Source organism: Arvicanthis niloticus, chromosome 7, assembly GCF_011762505.2.
Source record: "Arvicanthis niloticus isolate mArvNil1 chromosome 7, mArvNil1.pat.X, whole genome shotgun sequence".
Lineage (NCBI taxonomy): Eukaryota > Metazoa > Chordata > Mammalia > Rodentia > Muridae > Arvicanthis > Arvicanthis niloticus.
In genome coordinates, this window is record NC_047664.1 from 33,747,849 (window position 1) to 33,771,291 (window position 23,443).

The window sequence follows — 23,443 nt, forward strand, 5'->3', positions numbered from 1 at the left end:
GTCCACCCCACAGAAATCATAACCAAATTAACTGCAAGGAACCAGTCATCTCTCGCATTAAGATGCAGAGCATGCTGGCACCAGACCCTGAAGACCCGCTCCAAATAAGTAAGTGCAGGGAGCATTCATAGCCCCAGGTCGCCCAAGCAGAGTCCAGAGAAGGATCTCCCAGTGGCCCAGAATTTCTCAAAGCCACAAATACAGCAGGTTCCAGGAAAGAAAGGGTCCAGGATCGGCATCTCCATATGCTTGCCCAGCATGCTCAAAAAACATCACCACCAACAGCTCCCTCAGCACAGGAAGGGGTTATGTCTCTGCAAAGGGGGAGTCGGGGTTGTCCATGGATTAACTCACTAGACTCAGAGGCATCAGGATGAACTTGTGTTCAGCTTAACTCAGAAACAGATGGGCTCAAATACAATATTTACAGGAATGTGCACTCTCGCAAATCTGTTAGCACTGCTGACAGAAACAACAAACGGTACCCAGAGCTCTGGCGGTGGCCTCTAATGAGAACCTCTGAGGAAAACCGAGGCTCATCCAGGTGTGTTGTAATACATCTGTAATCCCAAGAGACTGAGGCAGGAGGATGACAATCCAAGGCTAGCCCAGGCTAAAGTGAGGCACTATCTCAAACAAGCAGAAAGGATCCCTGGATAGAAGAGCTGATTCCCAGACTGGGACAGAGCATATAACATGAATGAGTCTGGAGCATCCTCCAGAGTAGGGAAGAGGCGTGTAAAGGTCACCAGGGGAGGGGTATGCGACAGCACAGGAGAGCACACAAAAGGGCTCCAAGCAGCCATATTAGGACCACATGAGCAACAAAACCAAGTGGTATTGAGTTACAAGCCAAGTGTGAAAAGAGTCATGCTGACAGAAATCAATGGCTGAGTGAAACAGGATGGCAGACACTGGCAACATTCCCAAGCACTCATGGCCACCCTGTGCTCTCTGAGGTAAATTCCCCACTCCCCAGAGAAGGGGAGGTAGCACCTCCCTTCCCCCAAAGAGCACAAGAAGGACAAAGAAGACAGGAGAGAGTAACTCAAGGGGGGAGGTTGCTCAGCACCTGTCAGCCAGGCAACACAGCTTGGCAGTGACAAGCCACACCCACGGAGGTGGAGAGCTTGCTGTTGAAAACCCAGTATCCCAAAGAGATAGAGAAAAGTCATCAGACCTGAATGGGCACTGGACAGCTTCTGGGAGGTCACTGTAGTCACACCTGGGAAAGCCCTGACCTTGACACTCCCCCCACCCCCATTTCACCATTCTTAAAAAATGGCCTAACCCAACCTGACACCATTACCCCACAGTCGAAGGCACCTGTTTCTTCTTCTCTGTACCACATACATGGACAGGTACCTTGCCAAGGCCAGGAGCTGGGAGTTCCTTCTCTTGGCCCTCACCTCAGCAATTCCTGTCCCTGTGGACTCTGGGGATCCTACCCCTATCCACCCTCAGCACCAGCACAACCTATGCTGACTAGAACTGTTCTCGATACAACAGATGTGCCTCCCTTCAACACCCTTTCCCCACCCCCCAACATCTTATGTTCCAGAAAGAGCCTTAAAACTTGAGCATACTGGAGGGTAACCTGACCCTGGCCCACCTCCTAGGATTCTGTCCCCTGTGCAGCATGCACAAATACGCAATGCCTGTCCCTACATGTGTGCAGCATACGGCTCTAGGCAGCTCACATTCTCAGGACTGCTCCCTCAGCTGCAGCCTCGACCTAGAGGCTTTTCTGACCCCTTGATAGGGTTGAGTGGCCCACTATCATCCTGTGGTTCCCATATTTATCCTCCTCCTTATTTAGTATGCAAGCCTGTCCACTGAATTTGCTCCAGCTGTCAACCTGTGGTGTTCTGGGCTGCCCCTGAAGCAAGTACCAAACCTGGGCATCATTCAAACTGTCTGGAAGACAGAAGAGTACCACAGGCTGTCCTCAGACACATGAGCATCAGCACAGGGCCTACTCTGGGGAGTGTTCTCTCCCATCAGTTGATGGCATCTTTGCCATTTCAGAGAAGGAACTGAATCCACACACTGCTCCCAACACAGCCCAGGGCACATTTAGGGGCAAATCCATAAGCAGGCTTCACTTTTTACAGCTGTCCACAGGTGGAGGTTGGAGGGGGAGGTCAGTCTCTTGGCTTCCTCAGGGGCTCCTTAGGTAGACACCATCAGTCCCTGCCTATGGGTATCCGCCAAGGTCTGGGTGGAGATTGTATGTCACTTTCTTTCAACTGTGCCTGCATTTTCAACAGCACGCACAAGTGTGTTTTTAAATTAATGTAATTGCTTGCTCACTCGCTGGTTCTGAATTAGTAAACGCTTTAGAATTAGCATCATTTGAAAGAGGACCAACAGAATGCTGATCTTTGCTGGAGATAGTGATGGCAATTTAGGAACCATGGTCCTGGTCTCTTGCTTCTGGGTGTGTCTGAATTTTCCATGGTTAAAATAAAAACGAGTTTAAAATCAAGAATATGGTGACTCTTCACAAGCTCCTTCTACTTAGTTTCCCACTCATGAACCTGTGGTCACCAGGCCAGGAAACAACTCCCCCTGGGACCTTAGAGGCATGCCCCTTGGTGTATTCTGTTTAATTCATTGTACCTCAATACCAATGGGCTCCCAGGTCTTAGAACCACACATAGAAGCTGCACTTACCCAGCCTCACAATACCCCTCTCTCAGTAAATGGGACCTCTCCTCCCAGACCACTTATATGATATCACTTATCATCCTTAGATGCCAGGGGAGGCAAGAAGAGCTGATTCAGGGACACCAGCAAGAATGTTATGAGTGAAAGGTAGGATGTAAGAAGCCAGATATGAGGCTCTAGGTGGCTTGGCAACCCAGGGACAGTTCTCACCCAAGACAGAAGCTCCCCACACAGCTCCACACACCCTGCCCAGATGATCGGCAACCCAGGGACAGTTGTCACCCAAGACAGAAGCTCTCCACACAGCTCCACACACCCTGCCCAATGAACAGCAACACAGTGGCCATCAAAGCTTCCCAGGGAGGGGGCTCAAATTCATCCACTGGAGCCTGGGAAAGCTCTACTTCCAGCTCACCCATTCCCTATGATAGTCTCTGTGAGTCAATGCACCTCCAGCCTCTTTGGACACCCGGACATCAGCCAAAGCCATTAAGAGATAAGATTGCTGGCTATGCTCTGGGCTCTGATCTTTGGATGAGACCCTACCTGCCACTCACCTCTCAGTGCTCAGGAAACATTTTAAAGTGTATACAAGTGAAGGGGAAGGGGGCTAGCTCAACCAATGATTTTTAATGCATGATCATTCCATTAGCCCTTCATACCACAGGGAATATAGCATTCGAGAAAACGCCATGGAAAGAAGTTCAAAAGGCTGAGTTTTCCAGCCCTTTTGAGGCTGTGTCGCTTCAGAGGGCAACAAGTCATCTTCCCAGGCAGACATACCTTCCTCCTCTGGCAAGGGCACAGGTTAAGACACAAGGCAAAGCACCCTAAGCATCCTTGGATTGACATCACATGTGACCTCAACGCAGCATCCTCACACTGGCAGGTGCCCAGCGCTCCTCCACCATGACCAATCAGAATGCTCGTGTCATATTTTTCCCTGCAGGAGTAGGATATTCTGGAGTGGGCTGCCTCTGCTCCTGGTTCGTTCCCATCTGCCACTTTCCAGAGTCTCTTGAACTTGCCTCTACCCCTCTCCAGGAGACTCACTCAGCCAAATGTACAGTTAACACGATAAAGCTGCTTCTGAGGGTTGCATGGTAACTCATGGCCCATAGATGCCCCCCAGGGGGGTGCTGAGACCCTCTGCTGTACAGGCAGGTAGACAGGAAAGAATCATCCATAACAATTCGCATGCTAGCCCCAGGCTAGGAGATCTCAACTTGGTTCTGGATCACACAGGTGGGCAAGGAAGGGGAGACACCCTCCAAAAAATAAAAAATTATATAGGTTTTTGAAGAGCGCAGAGGTCCTGTTGCCAGAGAACAGCACTAAAAGGGCTGTGTGCAGGGTCAAGAGATCAAGTAGCCCATGAGGACCAATGGTCTAGCACTGACCTAGGACCGTGATAAGGTTCAGACAACCGGGGGTGACCAGGTATTTCAACTCAGTCATGGTCCTGTTGCAAACTGGTCGTGTTCCTTGTTTAAGATGTACATGCCACACCTCCTCACTCAGAGACTACTGTGTGAGCAAAAATGCCCCTCCTGTCTATTGGAAGCATCATCAGTGCTCCAAGGAAGCAGAGAACGAAGCAGCGGGCGAGCAATCACCACACAAAGCATGTCACACAAGAGCAAGCAGATAAGCCACTGATGCTAAGAAAAGGGCACTCCAGTGGTGAGCACTGGGGAGCCAGCCAAGCCATGTACTGTGTGTAGGTACCGTCTCAGGTTAAGTGCTACCACTTCTGAAGGCTGGAGCATCTCCTTCAGAAACACTGTACTACATTTAAGGCTGTTCTGTGTTCTTAGAGTAAAAGATCCACAACGTGGTGCTAGTGTAGATTTCTCTGTGGAACTCAGAGGCCAAAGCAGAGACATGAAGGGGCCCTGTCATACCACAGGTGGCTTCCTGTTCACAGGAGCCATCTTCTGGATGCTATCAACTTTTCTTCATGTGTACATATGCACACATCCGCACACACAAGCATGGATATATGCACAGACACAAGTGTGCATTCCTCTGTGTATATTTCCACAGGTATGCACCCATGCACACACATACATGAATGCACATGTGAGTGTGTACACGCATGAAGGTGGCCAGATTGGGTGAACAATCACAGGGTCTCTTCAGTCCTAAACCCTGGGGTCCATACAACATGACTTCAAGCTTTCTTCTTATTCCCAACTAAAGGCAGAACAAACGCCCAGCTTAGCCATCGAAACAGGCCGCTTTTCTCCAGTCCGATGGCAGATCATACAGGGTCCATGCTGCCTTCAGCCTGACATGGACTTCCAGCATCATCCTGAGGCTGGTGTTTCAGCACAGCACATAATAGGAGGGTAGGATCTTTTAGCATGAGAATGCACGGTAGGTCCCTGCACAGCTAAAAAGAGGGCTGGGGGGAGTGGGAGGTTAAAAAGAACAGAGAAAGAGTCCTAGGAAGGATGACAGGAGGGACATGCTGAAGGAGCTACTACCACGTGTGGGGAACACAGGACACAAGCCCATATTGGCCGAGGTGAAGTGGTAGGAGATCTCACTCCTTTCCTCACTGAGTGCTGAGACCCTGGACCTTGTCCCTCTGACACGCTGGCCTCACACAGATACACACAATCTCACTGATTCAGACGATGTCTGAACTTAGACCCCTTACTCCACAGTGCAGACCCAGAAGTGACCCACAGTCATGGAAGTAGGGATGCAGGAGGTAGGCCCTAGCCAATGACTCTGCCCAAGTACTGCTGGGACTATGCTCACACTACCCTCCTTGGGGCTACATCTCCCTCCTGCTCACAAATCTACCCTACATAAGAAAATGCATTTGAACAATCCTGTTGTATGGGTGGCCATGAGCATGCACAAGTGTGTAGAGGGGCATGTTTGGGTGTTCATGTGTGGGTAGAAGAGTACATCCATTTCTGGATGTTCGCATGAAGTTGATTTGCATGTGCAGAGGAGGACATGAGGCTCTAATGCAAGTGAGCATGCGTGTAGTAGAGTGTGTGTGCACAGGTGTACGAGTGTGAGAATGAGCGTGAGAGTACATGCTGAGGAGTGTGTATGTGCACCAAGTGTCTTCAGTGTGGGAGTGTGCATCGATTTGTGTTTGTACTGCCATGTGCACATGCACAGGCATAAAGGAGACGAGCTTGGCTGTGCATGGAGGTGGATTTTTGTGGATTTGTGGGTGGGTGTATAATACTGTGGGTGTGTCTACATGAGAACACGAGTGTGTAAGTGGGAGAATATGGCAGGGCGCACATGAAGCATTTGTGTAGGGAGTGGGTGGGAGTGCTTCAGAGTGGGCATGCGTGCTTGAATGTGAGGGTGAAGGGGGGGCAGCTATGACTCATATCCCCAGACACAGTAAGTAAAGCAGTGTCCTACAGAGCAGGGGTTCTTTCCTTGCCCCACTCAGCTTCTGAGATGAAGCCCCTGAGATAATGTTCCCCTAGGAACAGTCTCCCTGGGGCCACCCTGGGGCCTTGCTCCTTCAACCTCATCTGCTGCAAGTCCATGCTTCATAGAGGCCTGCCAGGCAAAGTGAAGGCTCAAAGCCCAGGCCACAGGGCCACCATAGCCATACGACCCATATGACCACACTCTGCTCCTGCCATTGCAGTTGGCAGAGAACAGGCAGAGTGTTCTCTGATAGATTTGAAAGCACCTCGCTCCAAACAATTCTGGTTCTCAGAGCTAGAGGCAAACTAGCAGATCATTGGCTTCAGGCAGCCAACTGAAGGGGCAACATCCAGGCCACTGATTCCAGGATGGCTGATGGGACAGGGAACACCTGCCGGGCACAACCCACACATATACTCAGAAAACACAGCTATCCTATAAAACTATAAGATGAATTCCTGCTTCCATTGACAGTGGGAGAAACTGGGGCACAGAGATCATCCTGTGCCCCCACTCACAGGACTGTGCCAGCCCCCCTTAAGTGCTTGGAGACCCTCACAAGCCCACCTTCACCCATCTACGCCAGCACCTGAGCCACCCTGCTCCATGCCCAAAGCCACCTGTGCACCCAAGGAGCTCATCCCTTACCCCTGGGACATGAGGGATGTCACCGGAGAATGAGTGCATCTGAAGCCATTGAACACCCCAGAGTGGTGCTGACAGCTTTGATGATAGACAGGAAGAAGAGTACACACATATATATTCCTTGACAATCCTGATTTCCATCACAGGCAACCTATGGTTAAGAACCAACAGAAACTGAAATCCATGTCCTCCACCCTGATAGGCAGCTTAATTGAAAACACACAATGCACACAGTGTAATAGAGCTGGGCTACTTCAAAGAGAAAAATAATAATAACAGTAATAATGACTCATCTGAGGCAAGCAAAGCAAAAAGAAGAAGAAGCACATGGGGCTGGCTATGAAGAACACTGGGTAGAGAAGAAAGCTCAGAGCCAGAAGACCCAGACCTGCCTGCCTCCTCTACTCCGGCCTCGGGAAAGGCAGGGCGGGGGCGGGGGGGGGTGGACCACTGTGGGCAGAGGTCTTGACAAACCCAGGCCCACTTTTCCCAAGAATCCCCTCCCCGCAATAGCACTCCAAGGAAAGGACCTGCTTTGCTACCTCTACTTCCCCAAGGCTCTGAGAACCCCCTCTGAAGGTGGGCAGTGGTTCTGGAAGAGACTTGCTCCCCTGTAGAGAGTTAAGGGCCCACCTTCACAAACCCCAGTACAAAGTGTCGGTTTGCTCTGAGCCTCTGCCCTTGACAGGAAGCTAAGGCTGTAGTTCTGAGACTGGGGTGTGTACCTGATCTGGAGCTTCCACAGGACTCGGCCCCAACAGGCTCCCATGGAGCCCTAACCCTCATCAGCACCCATGCCCTGTGTATGCAGCAAAGGCCACCCTGCAGCACTGCTGACATTACTCCTTCTGCACACCTGTCCCATGCCCTCCCGGGTACTGTCTGCCTAGAATTCGGAGGTGAGGAGGCAGGGCCATGAGCAGAAGGCTGTGCAGCAGAGGTGACAAGGTCTGAAGGGAGATGGCCTCTCAGATACTAAGTGGCAGAGATCACTAACAGACTGCAGGGTGGCTAGGATTGTGTGATGGGGAGATGTTTGAAATCCTTGGGGACAACCACTTCCCTTTACCACAGGTTTCCTTACGAGATCCCCGTTTATGTGTTGATAAGGGGGTAGAGGATTAAATGCCTTAGAAACGGCAGAAGATTTCCAACACATGCTTTCCTTATGGACTTCCTACATTCACACCATCACTGTGGGAAGCAGCATCTTCCCTTGGGTTGGGGGGGAGTGAGGTAGGGGGAGAGGGAGGCGGGGCAGAGGCTGAGTTTTGGTGAGGAAGGGATTTATATCAAATTGGAGGCTAGTCACAGGAAAATGTGGGTAGCAGCTACCTAAGAATCTCATTGTTTTCACACTGGGCTTCCTTCCCCCACTGAAGTAACAAGGTCTCCTGTATCCCAGAGGGAGGGGCACCGGCACCTTTGCAGACTTCTCCCTAATCTTTTCTCTAAAATGAATGCCTAGAGGCTGTGTAGGAGAAAAAAAAAAAAAGAAACTTACAAGTTTTGTCTTTGTTTTTTTGGTTTTTTTTGGTTTTTGTTTTTAACTAACAATACGGCCTTTTAAGGCTCCTAGAGAATCCACCACGGTCCCCCAGACTCCGCGGTCCCTCTCTAGACCTACAATGTAGGCTCAGCAATAGACCTGTCACCATGGCCCCCCTAAGACCAAGACCAAGACCTGCCATCTGAGTCTGGGTGTGAGTGTTGATCTTATAGGCGGCAGGTACAGCTGACTGACAGCCATCTTTCTTACAAACACCAGTTATTCTCCCCCCCAGTTTGGCTTTTATGCCTAGCCCAGCCCCCCACAACTTCCCATATGCTCGCACAAGCTACCTTCTTTCATTCGATGGGCTCTCCCACCTTTCTGTCTCTGATCTCCCTCCCACTATTCTGTAGCTAGATCTAGAACAAAACCCTTCCTCAGATGCCACGCCTGGGCAGGACCAGAGCAGGAGAAAATCCCAAACTCTTGGGAACAGTCTCCTGGTCCACCTCCCACCTGCTTGGGTGCGGTGGTACCGGAAAACAGAAACCTCTAGGGTCCGGGAGGATCCTCGAGAGAAGTCAAGTCCCATGCCCTTGCCCCAGCAGCCAGCTCACCAGCCCAAGTTGAAAGAGACAAAGTTCAGGCTCCATGGAGCCAGGGTCAGGGCTGGGAACAGAAGCTGGGGAGACCAGACTGTGTGTGACCTTGGCAAACTCCTCTCCTTCAGAGCAGAATTCGGATTCACAGCGGGGTGGTTAGCGATACTGGAAGGGTTCAAAGACCTTTCCCTCCCACTAACTGCTCCCTCGGGTCCGCGAAATTGAAAAGCGAGCCCCAGATGCGCTCCAGGCGAGCTGGAGAGGAACCCAGGGGCTGCGCGCTCAGCCAGCCTAGAAGCCTGGCCTGGAGACCGACCGCACACCCTCCCACTTTTCAGTACCTCTACAGAGGGACACGGGTACAACCCAGCCAGCGCGGTGGATCAGGCTTGGGTCCCCGCTTGGCCACACAACTACTGCCTGACCTTGGGCCTGTCACCATCATCATCACCATCACACACCAGTCTCACCAGTCTCTGATCTCCACCCTAAAGACGCTATGGACTCTTATCTCGTAAGAAACACCGGGTGGAGGGTGCATCCCCAGCTTGCCGAGTGACCTTGAACACCCGTCCCACCCTCAGAACCTCAGTTTCCCCACCTTTCCCACATGGAGAACGTTAAACTCCTGCCACCTCCGGTGCTGCTGGCAGATGTGTCTCCAACCCAATGGGGCAGTGGGGGACGCGTGGTGCCACTTACCGTCCTCCAGAGACGTGGGCGCTTGGCAGGGACCAAGGCGGCTGTGACCAGTAAGTGTGAGGCAGCCACCACCAGCCCGAAGCCGATGGCCAGGAGGCTGCGCACCGGCAGCAAGGCATAGGACACGAAGGTGACCAAAAGGAGTTGCCAAACCCCCTGCTCCGCGACTGCTGAGCCCATTGCGCCTCCCGCAGAGCTCCTCGCGGGGCCGCCCAGCGCGAAGGGGCAGCAGAGTAGCGCGAAGGTGAGGCTGAAGAACAGCGCCAGCTGACCGACCTGCTGCAGCTGGGACACCTGCAGGGATCGGACATTGGTGACCACGAACAGCGCCAGGAAAAGAATGCAGTGCACTGGGTGAGATCCCTTGGCGAGGCCGGGCGCTGGCCCCGGTGCGCCCAGCAGCTCAGCCAGCGCCAGGGCACCCGCCAGCAGGCTGAGCACCGCCAGTGCTTTCAGCGTGGCCGCCTGCTCCAACCGCAACGTGTAGCCGCGGAACAGCGCCTCCAGCTCGGGGCACGCGAACTCCTCTCCACACGCCCGGAACCCACGCCGGCTGCCCGGCCCGGCCGCCCGCTCTGCGCCCCCGGGCTCGCCCGCGCCTCCGCCGCCGCCTTGGCCGCGCGGCGCCCCCGCCATCTCAGCGCCATGCAGCGGCCGCGGCCACGGGCGCGCCCCTCGCCGGCCCGGGGCGCCGGGGCGCGGGCGGCGGCGCCGGGGCGGGCGGGCGGCGGGCGGCGAGGCGCCGGGGCGCGGGGCGGGCGGAGTTGGGGCGCCGGCTGCCCAACGCGCGCGCCCCGAGCGCGTCCCCTCCCGCCCGCCGCGCCTGCGCACTGGCGCCCGCCCGCGCCCCGGCAGTGGTCCTCCGCGGCGACCGTTCTGCGACAGGCGATCCCCAAGAGCCCCGATCCTGTGCAGACAGAGTCCGCGCCCAACTCAGCGCCTGGGATCCCCGTACGCCTGAGGGGCCACGTGACCTTGGGCACCGATCTTGATTCTCTGAGCCTCGATTTCCCCTCCTATGTACTGTGGAGCCCACCCCTCTACGAGTCTTCGGAGGCGTTAAAAAACGCAGAAATTCCCAGTAGAGGGAGAACAGCTCTGCCAGATGTGTGTCCCCTCCCCAAGCAGAACCAGGTCACCCCGAGAGGAGCCCGCACTCAGCTCTAGACTCAGTGCCCACCGAGAAGCCCGAGGATCCCTGGTCACACATGCAAGCCGCTCTAAGTGGCTGGTTTGCCCACCACCTGGGTGGGTGGTGGAAGCTCTGCCTGTTGACCTGAGCAAGAATAAATCCCTGCAATGTCCAGGGACACTGTGAGGTCTAGGTGCAGGAATGGGTGAGGGAGAGCTAAAAGGAGAGATAAAATAGCGCGGCCGTCTCCCTAAATAGGAGCTGGCCATGCAAATGATGGCAAAACGTTTTCTTCCAGCAGAACAAGTGGCAAGGACAGATTCGCCTCAGATGCTGATCTTAGTGATGTCCATTCTCTAAGGGAAGGGACTGGACAGAATTTCATTCGGTGCTCAGGAAGGCCCCCTGGGATCACGCCTCTGTTCTCCTTTAGAGAGAGTCCCAGAGGACCCAGAGAGTAGAAAGGATGCCAGGAGCCTTTGCCACCTCTCGATCCCACGGGTGCACTAGGAACTATGTCTCTCACAAAATTTTGCAGCCCATATGCTGTCCCTCCTACTGGAGGCCCTGCTTCCAAATTTTCTGTTTCAGTCCATCCTGCCCAGACTGTTTTAGAAGACGCTAAAGATTCCCTGGGTAAGAGTCCCTGCTCTCCTATGGTTTAGGTACAGAGATTAGGATTTGAGGTGTTGCCGTTTGAGCCACATAAACTTGTCGTTTTAATAAAAATGTTCCCACTCAACATCTCCAATAGTGCATACCCAAGGGCTGCTGGAACCACGTGATAACCAGTTAATAACTGTTCTTAGAGCAGACTCCCCAGCAAGACACCCCCCAGTGCAGAGCCTAGCTGGCCCCACTCTGCACCCAAGCTGTTTTCACCCCAGTCCCTGCTCCTTCCATGAAGTTTCACACCTACTACTCTGCAGCCTCATTTTCTGGTCATTTTCCTCTCCGTGTTCTTTTGGCTGAAACCCATGGAGAGAGTCAGCTGATGCCGAGAAGATGGTCTGGCCCCATCTTTAGGACACTGCCTTGAAAAAGCATCGTTATCATCACCTGATTTCCAATTGTCTCTTAATACTTAAAGTCTGCAAGATTTCTCAAGTGTCCACATTAGACATAGTCTCTTGTTACTTAATATTGTGTGGTTTTCTGTCCTAATGACTTTATTAAAGCACATCTGAAAAATATCCCTACTACATGAAAAAGAAAGCCATGTAGTGAAGTCTTTTAAACGCTAAGTTCATAAGTAAACCTCACCCACTTGCTTCTGTGTTGGCTCCCAGTTCTCCCCTCACTCAAGGCTGTTTGTTTGTTTGTTTGTTTGTGAGCCAAAATCAACTGCTTTCAAGAGAGCCTGGAGGAACCTCTATTCAGGTTTGGAAAGAAGGTGGGTCCTGGCATGACCCTTTTTACTCACTGCCATAGCTGCCCAACTTTTTATGTCTGTCTGTTATACCCTACATAGCATCTTGGAAAATAGCCTTTGTCACCTTTGTTTTGTTGATGAAGAAGCAGACACTCAGAGAGGCTCAGCTGCTGGCTGAGTCTCACAGTCTAGAGGGGGTATGAGGCTCCTCACTTCAAGCCTTGTTGCACAACCTTAGAAGGCAGGAGAGCTGATAATTGCTATCGCTGGTATAGACTCATACACTATGTGCCAGGTTGGAAGAAGGGCTTCAATGGACAGTTTGCAGCCACAGACAGACAGGAAGGTTATCTGTAATACAGTGGGAGCATCGGTGGTGTGTCCCTCCCATATAACTGTTTAATATAACTGTGGCCATTATAAAAGGGGCAAACCTGGGCACAGATTCATACAGAGAGCATCATGAGTGAGGCTGTCCCAAGCCAAGGATCTACTAGAGTTTTGAGAGAAGGGCCCAGAACAAACCTTCCCCCACAGGAGTACCTTCCACTCCAAAAGATTGTGAACTTAAAGGGACACGTGGCCAATCATAAGAGTGTATATACACCTGAGAGGCCAGAATCTTGGTCCCTTCCCAGTCACTATAGCATCTCTCTTCTCCCTCATCCACTCCATTCTCTCTCCAATAAATAACTAAATTTAATTTAATTTTAAAACTCACAGGGCACTTTGAGCATTTTTGACCCATGCAAGGGTTTCTCCAGTCCAGAGGCTTCTCTTCCATCCATATGGAAGAATGTCACTGGCCATCCTCTGGCTTGTCATTCTTAAACAGAGTCTTCCTATGTGTTTTTTTTGTATTAATTCGTTGAAACTGCACAGGACAGGATCATTCTGGTGATACAGAATGAGCCTGGCCTGAATTTTTAAGTGATCAAATGCACACATGAAGGTTTCGGAATAGTGGAGCAATCAAAGTCTTTGTCATGCTAGGCTCAAGTGAGCTCAAATAACCTTGACACACTAGGCCCAAGCCGTGAGTGAGCTGATCCCTGCCTGTGGATCCCATGAAGCCTCAGCCCATCTGACCCAGCCCCAGTTCATGTCAACAATAACAGGTCATAAGATGTCATGACTAAAAGAGTGTGGATACCTGAATCGGTGCTGAGCTAATATCTCAGGGGCACCCTTGCTAGCTGTGTGACTTTCAGCAAGCTCCTCATCCTCTCTGGGGTTTGACTGTGAACTTTGGATTTAATGCCTAGTAAAATGAGGAAAGAAGGAGCCATAAACACACAGACTGCCCTTCCTCTGCACAAAATAAAGACACTTTTCCTCTACTAATTCAGTGCTTTATATACACACAAGTGGGCGAGGCTCCTTCAAACTCTTGGTTTCGCCATCTGAATACTGGCCCTAGTAGCCAGAGAACTCACCTAGTCCTGGTTTCCTCTGACTGTAGTCAGAAATCAGCATTTGCAAGGATGTGTACCACAGTGTATTCCCACTCCATATTTGGAGAGCAAGTTTCCCTGTGAACCTGTGGGGAGATCAGTGTCTACTTTAATTGCCTTTGAGCCACTGCCAACACGAGCTTGGCCAGGAAAGAGGATGCCAGCTCTATGACTATAGGAAGCTCAGTAAAGTTGGTGTTGCCATGATGATTCTCAAAATGCACATGTAAAGGTCTCAGAATAGTGGAGCAATCAAAGTGTTTGACATGCGAGGCTCAAGCCTTGAGCAAGCTGATCCCTGCTGTGGGTCCAGTCTGGTTTGTCTTCACCAAAATTCATCTTGGGGCTTAATTCATCTATGTGGTACCATTCAGAGGTGGGCTCTAGTGGGAGATGTAAGGGTCGTGGGGGTGAAGCCCTCATAAATGGAACTTCAGGAACAGTTGGCTGTTCTGCCCCCTTTCCCGGTCCCCATCTACACATGCCCTTCCCTCTTCCACTTTACGCCATGTGCGAATCAGCATGAGATCTTCTCCTGAAACAGAAGAGTCTGGCATTGTATTCTCAGATTCCCGGCTTTCCAAACTGTGAGCCAAATAGCCCCTTTTTTCTTTATAAAATCTTAATCCTCAGGTATTCTGTTATAGCAACAGAAAATGGATCAGAACACTCCCTGGCTTGCTGCTTCCATCTCATTTCTCCCAGACTCATAACCCCCCTCCTCTCTCACACACACATGCACATACACCACGTCTCCACTCCCCTTCTATGTATTTCTTTAGAGCATCAGGGCACAGAAAGGGGGTTTCTACTTCACATGGCAACCATCAAAAACCATCTCATGCATCTGTTTAGGATTCTTCCTTTCAAAAGGACAAAAAGTCTTAGACTGCCTTCATCTGAAACAGAGGAGGGCTGGCTCTTGTGACTAAAGGTCTGGGGTAGTCACAGCTGTGTCCATTCTGAGCTCCAAAGCCTGGAAATACTACAGATGGGGCTCCCGCTGCCACCTGCCAGACCTGAAGATGACATTAGTAGGGAGGTATGGGGTCTTTTTTGATATCTGGAATTGAAAATAAAGTGTTCCAGCACTCCAGGCAGGGATGCAGCTGCACAAGGAGGCATGGGTAACAAGCAGCAGACAAGGACCATAGTAGGCAGAATTGGGGTTCAGTGACTCTGTCACTTCAAACATCAGTGTCTGGTGATGTCCCCTGTGTCACAGAAAGAGGAAAAACCAGCTGTTGGCCAGTCATGCTGATGTTTTTATCCTTAGTATATCCCTAGAACTTAGTATATCTCCTAAACTTTCCATGGGGAGACATGAACAAACACCTATCCCTGTGTTAGGGCACCAATTCTAGACCAAAGAGAACAGTCCCATGCAAACTCAGGTTGGTAAGCTTGTGAATGTATTGAGGGGCTTGCTTACAGGAGCATGGGCGACCCCACACTGCACCCCCGAAATGTCTCACTCAGCATAAGTAATGCTTTTCCCATAGCTGCAATGGATAGTCCCCACTTTAGATCACCTCACACCCTCTCTATACTCGAGCACTGGACAACTACAGCTAGGCCAGAACTGCATACAGATCAGATGGTAGGGTTGTGTAGAGGCAAGTGGTGACAGCTCCGGTGAAGGTCTAACGACCCTCTCCATCCCCTCCTTCTAGAAGGGAACACTAACAAGCCTGATCTTAAGCCTGATCTGTCTTGCTGATAATACAAGGGCTGCCATACTCAGAGAACCATGCTCCATGCTAGCTTGATGGTGATCCAGTCATGCCATCCTTGCACAGACTTACCGTTCTTTGCCTAAGAAGTTTAAAGTCATCCTTTAAACTTAGATCACAGTCTTCTGATCACCCCTCGGTACATGTAAACCTCACAAATGCACATGGTTTTCATTGTTATTAAACACAACCAAGGAGCCCAGGAAAGAGCTAAGGCGGTGAAGAGAAACTCCTTCTCGGCAATGCCCTGAGACTGTACACGCCATGACTCAGCAGGCCCCACTGTGAAATCTCCCACGAGCTCCTCTGTGACTCTTCATCTCTCCCATCTCCTTTTCAGACTGACTGAGGTCCTAGCTTCTCCGCCAGGCAGCAGAACTTCAGCCTCCATTATTGTCTGTACACAGCATTGTGGCCTCTCTGTCCTGTCCTGCTCCTGCTCTCAGAGACTGTGAGTCATTCCAGACACCTACACATGCTCACTCAGATTTTTCTAAGGAAGGGCCATCTTTCTAAATGTGCATCACACATCTCACAAAGCCCAAAGCTAGTTCATGCATATCCTGCATTTTTATTGCAATTCATTTCCACTGAATTCAAAGGCAGAGTCATTAAAGTGTACTGGGAACCTCAGATGTTCACTCTCCTCAGATCTGATAGCAAAGGCCAGCTCCATACAGACCATACATGGTCAGTATGGTGTAAGGTACATGCTGCATCTTTCCTAAGCCCTCTGGAGCTCTTTGGTATATCCTAGAGGTGATGGGTACAGCTCTCCCAGAGGGTTTGCCAGCTACTATTTTCCAGATCTCCTGATGTGTGCTCTGCAGCTTTTTCTCAGGGATCACAGCCTTCTGTCCTTGGTCCTGATAAGTTGAGCATGACTGCCAAGGAGCTTGGTTTTTACAACAGGTCCCCTTGTGGTATATTTTCACAATGCAAGGAGGTACTAGAGTATAGAATTTGGAGAACAGATGCAGCTGTCTCCAGGCTCTTCCCCTACTGAAGGAGCCTGGTCCACTTGCAGTCAGACTGCATCCGCCCTGCTTCCTTCTATTACTCCCTTCTCTCTACATTGTTCTCTTAAGGCCAGTATGTGGCAGCATTTGAAGTTTACTGGACAGCAGTTTATGAGTCAGGACTTTCCAGAAAAACAGAAGCCACAGGCTATGTATACTGCCTACACACACACACACACACACACACACACACGCTGGTGTACAAATGGCATGTTCATGGAGGAAGGTATATTTTGCTCATGCCATGATGAAGGCTGTTAAGTTCAGGATCTGAGTAGCTGGTGGGCATCTAGAGACCCAGAGAAGGGTTCATGCTGCAGTGCAAGTTCAATGACCATCAGCTACAGAGGTCTTTACTCCTGGATGGAAGCCAGTTGTCGTTGTTGCTGTTGTTGTCGTGTTTTGTTTTGTTTGGGGGGGGGGTTGCCCTTTCTATTCAGGCTTAAGTAAACTGGATGAAGCCCATTCACATTATAGAAAATGATCTGTTTGACTCAGAATCTCCTGGTGTGAATGTAAATTTCACTCCCAAATCATCCTTGTAGATGTAAATTTAAAATAATGTCAGACTACCTTTCAAGGCACCGTGACCCAATCAAGATGACACATGAAATTAACCTCACAGAGAAGTTGGCCAAAGTTACCAGTAAGGAATGGATAGGGTGTGTTTATTTGCAGAAATCAACAGCAGGGTACATGTTCTGCCAGTGGGCAAGCTAGAAGTCAGGACTCAAAGCCTGGAAGGTATATTTGATGCTGGACTAGGTATCTTTCTTTTAAGTGTTTTGTGAGTACAAGCAGAAAAAACAGAATGTTCCGTTCCAGAACAGAATTTCACTATGCATAAGGCACATAGTACATTATAAAGATGAAGACTTTGGACAAAGAACCCAAACAGAAGGCATTAAAATTCGCGAGGCCCCATTTTTCCATCCTCTGCCAAAATCCTTGCTTCGGAGGAAAGGGAACTGGTATCTTCTAGTCACAAAACGCCATGTGATGGCAAAGGTCAAGGAGATTCCAGAAGCTATGCAGCCACACCACACTGGTTCTAACTGTAGGCAGTGACTTTCTTGTCCCTTTTCCCAGATAAAATGAGATTTGTATTCTTTAGACAATGGTAGGCTCAGTATCTTCCCAGTAGAAACCCCTGTGAATAATGTCCTGGTACTCCCCAGGGGCATTGTGTGTATTTTCTGGGGTTACAAAGGTAGAGAGTCTCACCCTGACCCCAGGAGACCACAGTCCTGCACTTGACCTGGGGACAGGAGGGCAGGAGTGCCTGCACCCTCTGAGGTTACTAGGCCCTGTTGGAACCAAAGAAAAGTTAGAAGGGACCTCTCCCACCAGGAGGCATCTAGGAGAGCAAAGGAACAACAGGAACTTCAAGACCAGCAAGGTCCTCTGGCTGAATGAGGGCAGTAGGAAGGCATTCTCTAAATCCCCTAGTGACTGTTGGGGTCAGCATGTGCCCCTGCCCACCTGTCTGCCTGTCCCCGGGTGGTTCATATTCACCAGAGCCCAGGTGCTTCCTCAAAGCCGCCAGGACCCGATTATTTATAGTGACACTGGAGACCTAAGCTGATGAGCGCTAAATGGATTTGTGTAAACCATCCTGGAGCCGCAGATGGGGAGGAGGCTGGAGGGCTTGGTGGGCAGGCTTGCCCTGGAGTGAACAGGGAAAATATCGAAAATCAGGTCTGGCTCTGGAGAGAGGAGTGTGGTGAAAGTCGGGCGCTGACAGCTGCGCTTGAAAGGCCCAAGGAGCTTCAGCCTGAGGATTTGTGCTAAAAATAGCATCACTGGCTTGTGGGTAGAGAATTTGACCCAATTAGAGATTACCAGTTTCAGGAATTACTGGAAAAGAAATCTCATTAAATAGGTTAAATATAGGAGCCAGAAGCTTAAAAGGCCATTTGGGACTAAAAGGAAACCCAAAACTCCAGAAAGATTTAAAAATAAATTTTGTTTCTCCTTTAAGAGCAGGGGTCTCAGTGGGCTACCTAAACACAGCCGCTGTCTGGAAGGTCCTGAGCAGGCCTTAGCTTTACAGACAAGGCCAAAGCCTTCTGAAGAGCCACCCTGCAGCCTTGGACCTGAGCCCAGAGCCATCCCCACTAGCCACTGTTGGAGTGCTAGCTGTTAAATGGCCATGCTCGAGAGCCAGAAGTGGAGCAGGGGCTCTGGTTGCACTTGACACGCATACATGATGATACCGTCAGCATACAGTGGATGCATGCCAGACCCCGCCCACTCTGGATACTCCCTATCTCCCATCTCCGTGTACTACCTAACCCCGGCCAGGAACCCAGCAGCAGCACGTTCCCCTCCTCCCGCTCCTCCCCACAGCCAATCTGTCACCAAGTCCTATGGATCCTGTCCCCAAAATAGCTTCCTCTGTGCATCTCCACACCAGACCTGTCACTGCCTGAATTCAGGTCCTCAGAGACTCCTGCCAGGACCCTTAGAGCTACCGCCCTCTGTTCTGTACCCCGCATGCACCTGCTCAGGCTCCAGCAGTGTCTCTTCTGAAATGTGAATAGGATCTTGTCATTTTCTGAGATACTCAGCAGCTTCCTGGTGCATCAAAGCACCCCTACTGTGTGTTTTTACAGGGTTCATGTCCCAATGGGGGAAGAAAACTAAAAATAAATAGAATTTTAAAATTAAAAAAGAAAAACTTGCTATCTTTCAGTGCACTCAGAGGTGATAAGCCAGACAAGACACACCTTCCCTGAAGGCAGCACCTACAGTTTCTCACCAGAGAATGCCCTATATGTCCCAAGGATGACCCAGGCCAGCACACCAGCCCTGGGGCTCTTCCAGCTGTATTTTTCTCCCCTAAACACATCTTGCTGCAAGTCCCCTGTACTGCTCCCTGGGAGTCCTGACCCATCCCTGTGTTTAGCTTCTGTAGCTTGCCACCTTTTAGACCCTATCCCAAACTCGCTTCCTCCTTACAGAGAACATGGAGAAGGCCCACTGCCTTTCCTCTCAGTTCACACTCCACATAGGACACTTCCAAAGGTGAAGAGTTTCCCACAGAAATCAAAGCTGACAGTGTCTGGATGTCCTACAGTGTCTCTCTGGTCTGACACTGCTTCCAAAGGTTAGTGTCAGAACAGACAGGCTCAGACCCTCAACTGCCTCTGCCTTAGATTCCACCTGGAGGCAGGGGTCCACAGGTCGCCACAACTTCTGCTTGACACAGCTGCAAAGCAGACGTTCTTATAACCCTGGCCTAAGGTTTTATCATTTTGTCATTCTAAGGGACACCTCAGAAACCCCCAGAAAGTCTCCTTGCTGGGTTACCCATTCATTACAAAGTACATGAAAGGACATTGCTGAAGAGCCACTGAAAGAGATACACAGAGGTCTTAGAGAGGCCCAAAGCACCATCCCTTCCAACACCATGAAGTTTTGGGGTACAGCACCATCCCAGCAGCTGGATGTGTTTTGTTTACTAATCCTAAATTCCATCCTTAGGGGTGTTGAAATCATTGATCAATGGTGACCAATTAAAACATCGCCTCATTTTTTTCCTCCCCCAAACTCCACAGGTAAGGCTGAAAGTTTCAACCTTTCCTTCTCAAAACTGGTTCCCCGCCCTGAAGCTGGGCGCTAGCAATAGCAATCGGTCATCGCATCAGCAAACAAAGACACACGGGCAGAAATCAAGATCTACACCATTCCAGCCTGTTCTGCCCACCAGGCAGAAGACAACCTGGGAGTCCTCAGACTCCTCTTCATGCCTACGGTTGAAAAAGAGAGTCTCTTCCGGCATGTGGCTCCAATCTTCAAGGTTTACTGGTTTACCAGTAAAAAGAGCTCCCTTTCCCAGCTCTGGTCACATGGCCTTCCATGGAAGTAGTACTATACGGGACATCAACGTCATCCCTGAGGTTTGAGGGTGTTTAAAAGACATATAGAAAGTCCAGTCCATGCGAGCATGCTGGTCAGGGAAGATGGGGATGCCGCTACAGTGAAATGCGATCAGTACTTACTGAGAAGCAACCCAGTTGCCTCTACGTTGAAGGACATGAAGGACAGTCTTTCATCGCCCATACAGACCCTTTGCCTTTAGCCCCTCCCCTTCAGCCTCACTGTTTGTGCTGGTTGGTTTTATTTCAACCTGACAAAAGCTGTAGTCATTCAAAAAGAGGGACTCTCAATTAAGAAAATAACGCCTCTAGCAAACTTGGCTGTAGGCAAGTCTGTAGGGCATTTTCTGTGATTAAAGATTGATGCGGGAAGGCCCAGCTCATTGTGGGGTGGTCCAAGTCCTGGTTCTGGGAGCTATAAGAAAGTAGGCTGAGCAAGCCAGGATGAGTGAACCAGTAAGCAGTGTTCCTCCACGGCCTCTACTTCAGTCCCTGCCCTGACTTCCCTCAGTGATGGACCGCTACCTGGAAGTATAAGCTGAAATAAATTAAACCCTTTTCCCCAACCCCCACCAACTTGCTTTTAGTCATGGTGTTTCATTACAGCAACAGAAATCTAAAATAAAATTTGGTACCAGAGTCACAGGGTTTTGCTATGACAGACCTGACCAAGTTGTTTTTTTTTATTATTATTATTAGATATTTTATTTACACTTCAGATGCCATCCCCTTTCGCCATCCCCCCCTTAGAAAACCCTGATCCCATGCCCCCTTTTCCTTTTTGCATTTATACATTTTTTTTAAAATAATGTTAATCATAATTATAAGTTTGGAATTGTTCAATCACAGGTGTAACCCACTGACCAACCTAGATATAACAACTATCTTTGACTGGTGGAGATACATGAATATCTGCCTCCCTGTCTCCCCCCTCTTTCTCTCTTTCATCACCTAGCTTCTTCTCTCCTTCTTCTTCTCTTCTTACTCCTTTTCTTCCTCTCAGTACTCCTCCTACCTTAGCTCCTCCTACACATCACCCTTCTTGTTAAAATGAAACTTTTCTCTCAAAATACAATTAGAGCATAATTATGCCAATTTGTACCAGTGAGGTACAAGATAGTCCTAATACCCCGTCCATCTTTTTGTTGACTAACCAGCACCTCTGTCATCTATCCTAACTAAAACATTTAGTTCTGAACCTGGCTTAGGATGAATGTCAGCTGACGACCATCCACTCAAATCTTTTCTCTTACGGTAAATAGCTATAAGTTTTCAACCCCGTCAGAAATCCAGAATGACTGAGTTAACTATAATTGTGGGAAGCACAAAGCATAGCTTCTAAAACTTAGCCAATTTATAGAGACCTCTGAACACCTGAAAAGCCCCTATACTACCGAACATTGGAGCATCAAATCTTCAGCCTTCTGGCCCAGAATCATCTGACAGACCTTGGTGATGCAGGATTATTAAGGACTGATTACTCTGTCTAGGCAGATATAATCAGTCGACTATTCTGCATGTGTGTCCTTTTCTGGACAGTAGTTTGTCTGTAGATGGAGAGAGGCAATTCTTGCCTAGTGGCTGTTACCACACAACTGGAGTAACTCCAAGGATGCTCAATTTCTTCTTAGAATCCACGACAGGAAGCTGTCAGGAGCAGACAGGTCTCTAATCAGTATGAACATTAATATATAAATATTTGTAGCATCAGTTCTATGGACTTCTGATGTTTTGAAAACCAACTATCCATGTAAGGTAACCTGGACTGTTGTCTGTTCACTCCTCTCAGCTATTTCTAAATAAAATATGGAAAACACCCTAACAATAAACTCAAAAATATGAATTTGCTATAGTCCCTTAACTCATAGGTTAACCGTCCCAAATCAGTTAAAAAGGTTAAAAAAGGGCTGGGTCTAGGCATTGTATTCCTAAATGTGTTATACAGGCACAATGCCCATGAGCGTATCAATATTCATCTCATTTTTATATTAATAAGGAGCTCGTACCAATGAAAACCTTAAATTTGAGATCAAAGTAAATTTTGTACCATTTAAGAAATTATAACTTCATCTTGATAATAATTATACAGATTTCTACCAATAGGTTATGGCTATGCAATAAGTCCTAGCTAATCCCCCCTGTTCCAACAAAACCACTACTTGTCCCTAGAAAGACAGACCATTATTAACCACATTAGTCCCCAAGCTCAGGGAATAGGGGCGCTGACTCTTCTTTAACTTCTTCAAGCTGATTAAGGGCGTTGAGATTTCAGAACAGGGGTGGGGGGAAGAGTAAGTTGATAAGCCTCTGATGCTGTGTCTTCACTGAATCCAGATGGAATTCCAGGACATCAGAGGTTTGGGCAGGTCTGCTCAGTATGCTTGATGAGTAGATACACCAAGGCTGTGTATTCTGCAATATACAATTCTCAGAACAAGTTTTAGTATCAAGAAAAAAAAAATTTCCCACCCCCAGGGGGCTGACTTTTTTTTAAAGATGTTGGTTCTGAAGACTTTTTTTTTCCCGCTTGTTAAAATTGGTTGTAGTATTTACGTTTCAGATTTTATCCCCTTAGCCTACTTCCTCCCACCACCCAGAAACCTATTCCATTCCCCTCCTCATGCTTCTATGGGGCAGTGACCGCACCTATCCCCCCTCACTATCCCCTCCCCGCCCTCACATCCCCCCCCACTGTGTGTTCATTTATTCATTTTTCATTCATTTTTTTATGGGACCAAGAAACTCCTCTCCCACCTATGTCTGACAAGGCCATCCTCCCCTACATATACCTCTGGAGTCTTGGGTCCCTCCCTATGTGTTCCCAGGCTGGTGGTTTAGACCCTGGGGGGCTCTGGTTGTTTGGTATTGTTGCTTTCCACCTGGGGTCAATAACCCTTTCTGCTCCTTCAGTCCTCTCACTAAGTTCTCCATTGGGAAACCCCTGATCATATCAGTGGTTAATTGTGAACATTGTCCTCTGAGTGTTTTAGTCTTTGGCTGACCTCTAAGGAGACAGCTATATCATGTTCCTCACATTATGCACTTCCAGCCATTCACAACAGTGTTTAGATTAGGTGGCTGTACATGAGGTGAATACCCAGGTGGAATGGTCTCCTGATGGCCCCTCCTTCAGTTTCTGTTCCATGTTTTGTTTCCCTATTTGCTCCCTTGAGCATTTTTATTTCTCGTTCTAAGTAGAACTGAGGCATCCCCTCTTGGTCTTCCTTCTTCATGAGCTTCATGTGGTCTGTGGGTTGAGTCTTCGCTAATCCAAGCTTTTGGGCTATCATCCGTGGAGATATGTTTGTGTAACTATCTTCTTTTGGG

General features: G+C 49.4%; 1 protein-coding gene across 1 annotated transcript in view; it reads right to left on the minus strand.

Moving 5' to 3' along the window:
• The window catches only part of Adcy1 (adenylate cyclase 1), a 115,611-nt gene extending 105,450 nt beyond the window's left edge, over positions 1-10,161 (minus strand). The window contains exon 1 of the mRNA XM_034508558.2: positions 9,526-10,161. Within this exon, the coding sequence (XP_034364449.1) occupies positions 9,526-10,161 (636 nt within the window). The remainder of the gene's footprint in view (positions 1-9,525) is intronic.
• Positions 10,162-23,443: the final 13,282 nt, after the last annotated feature.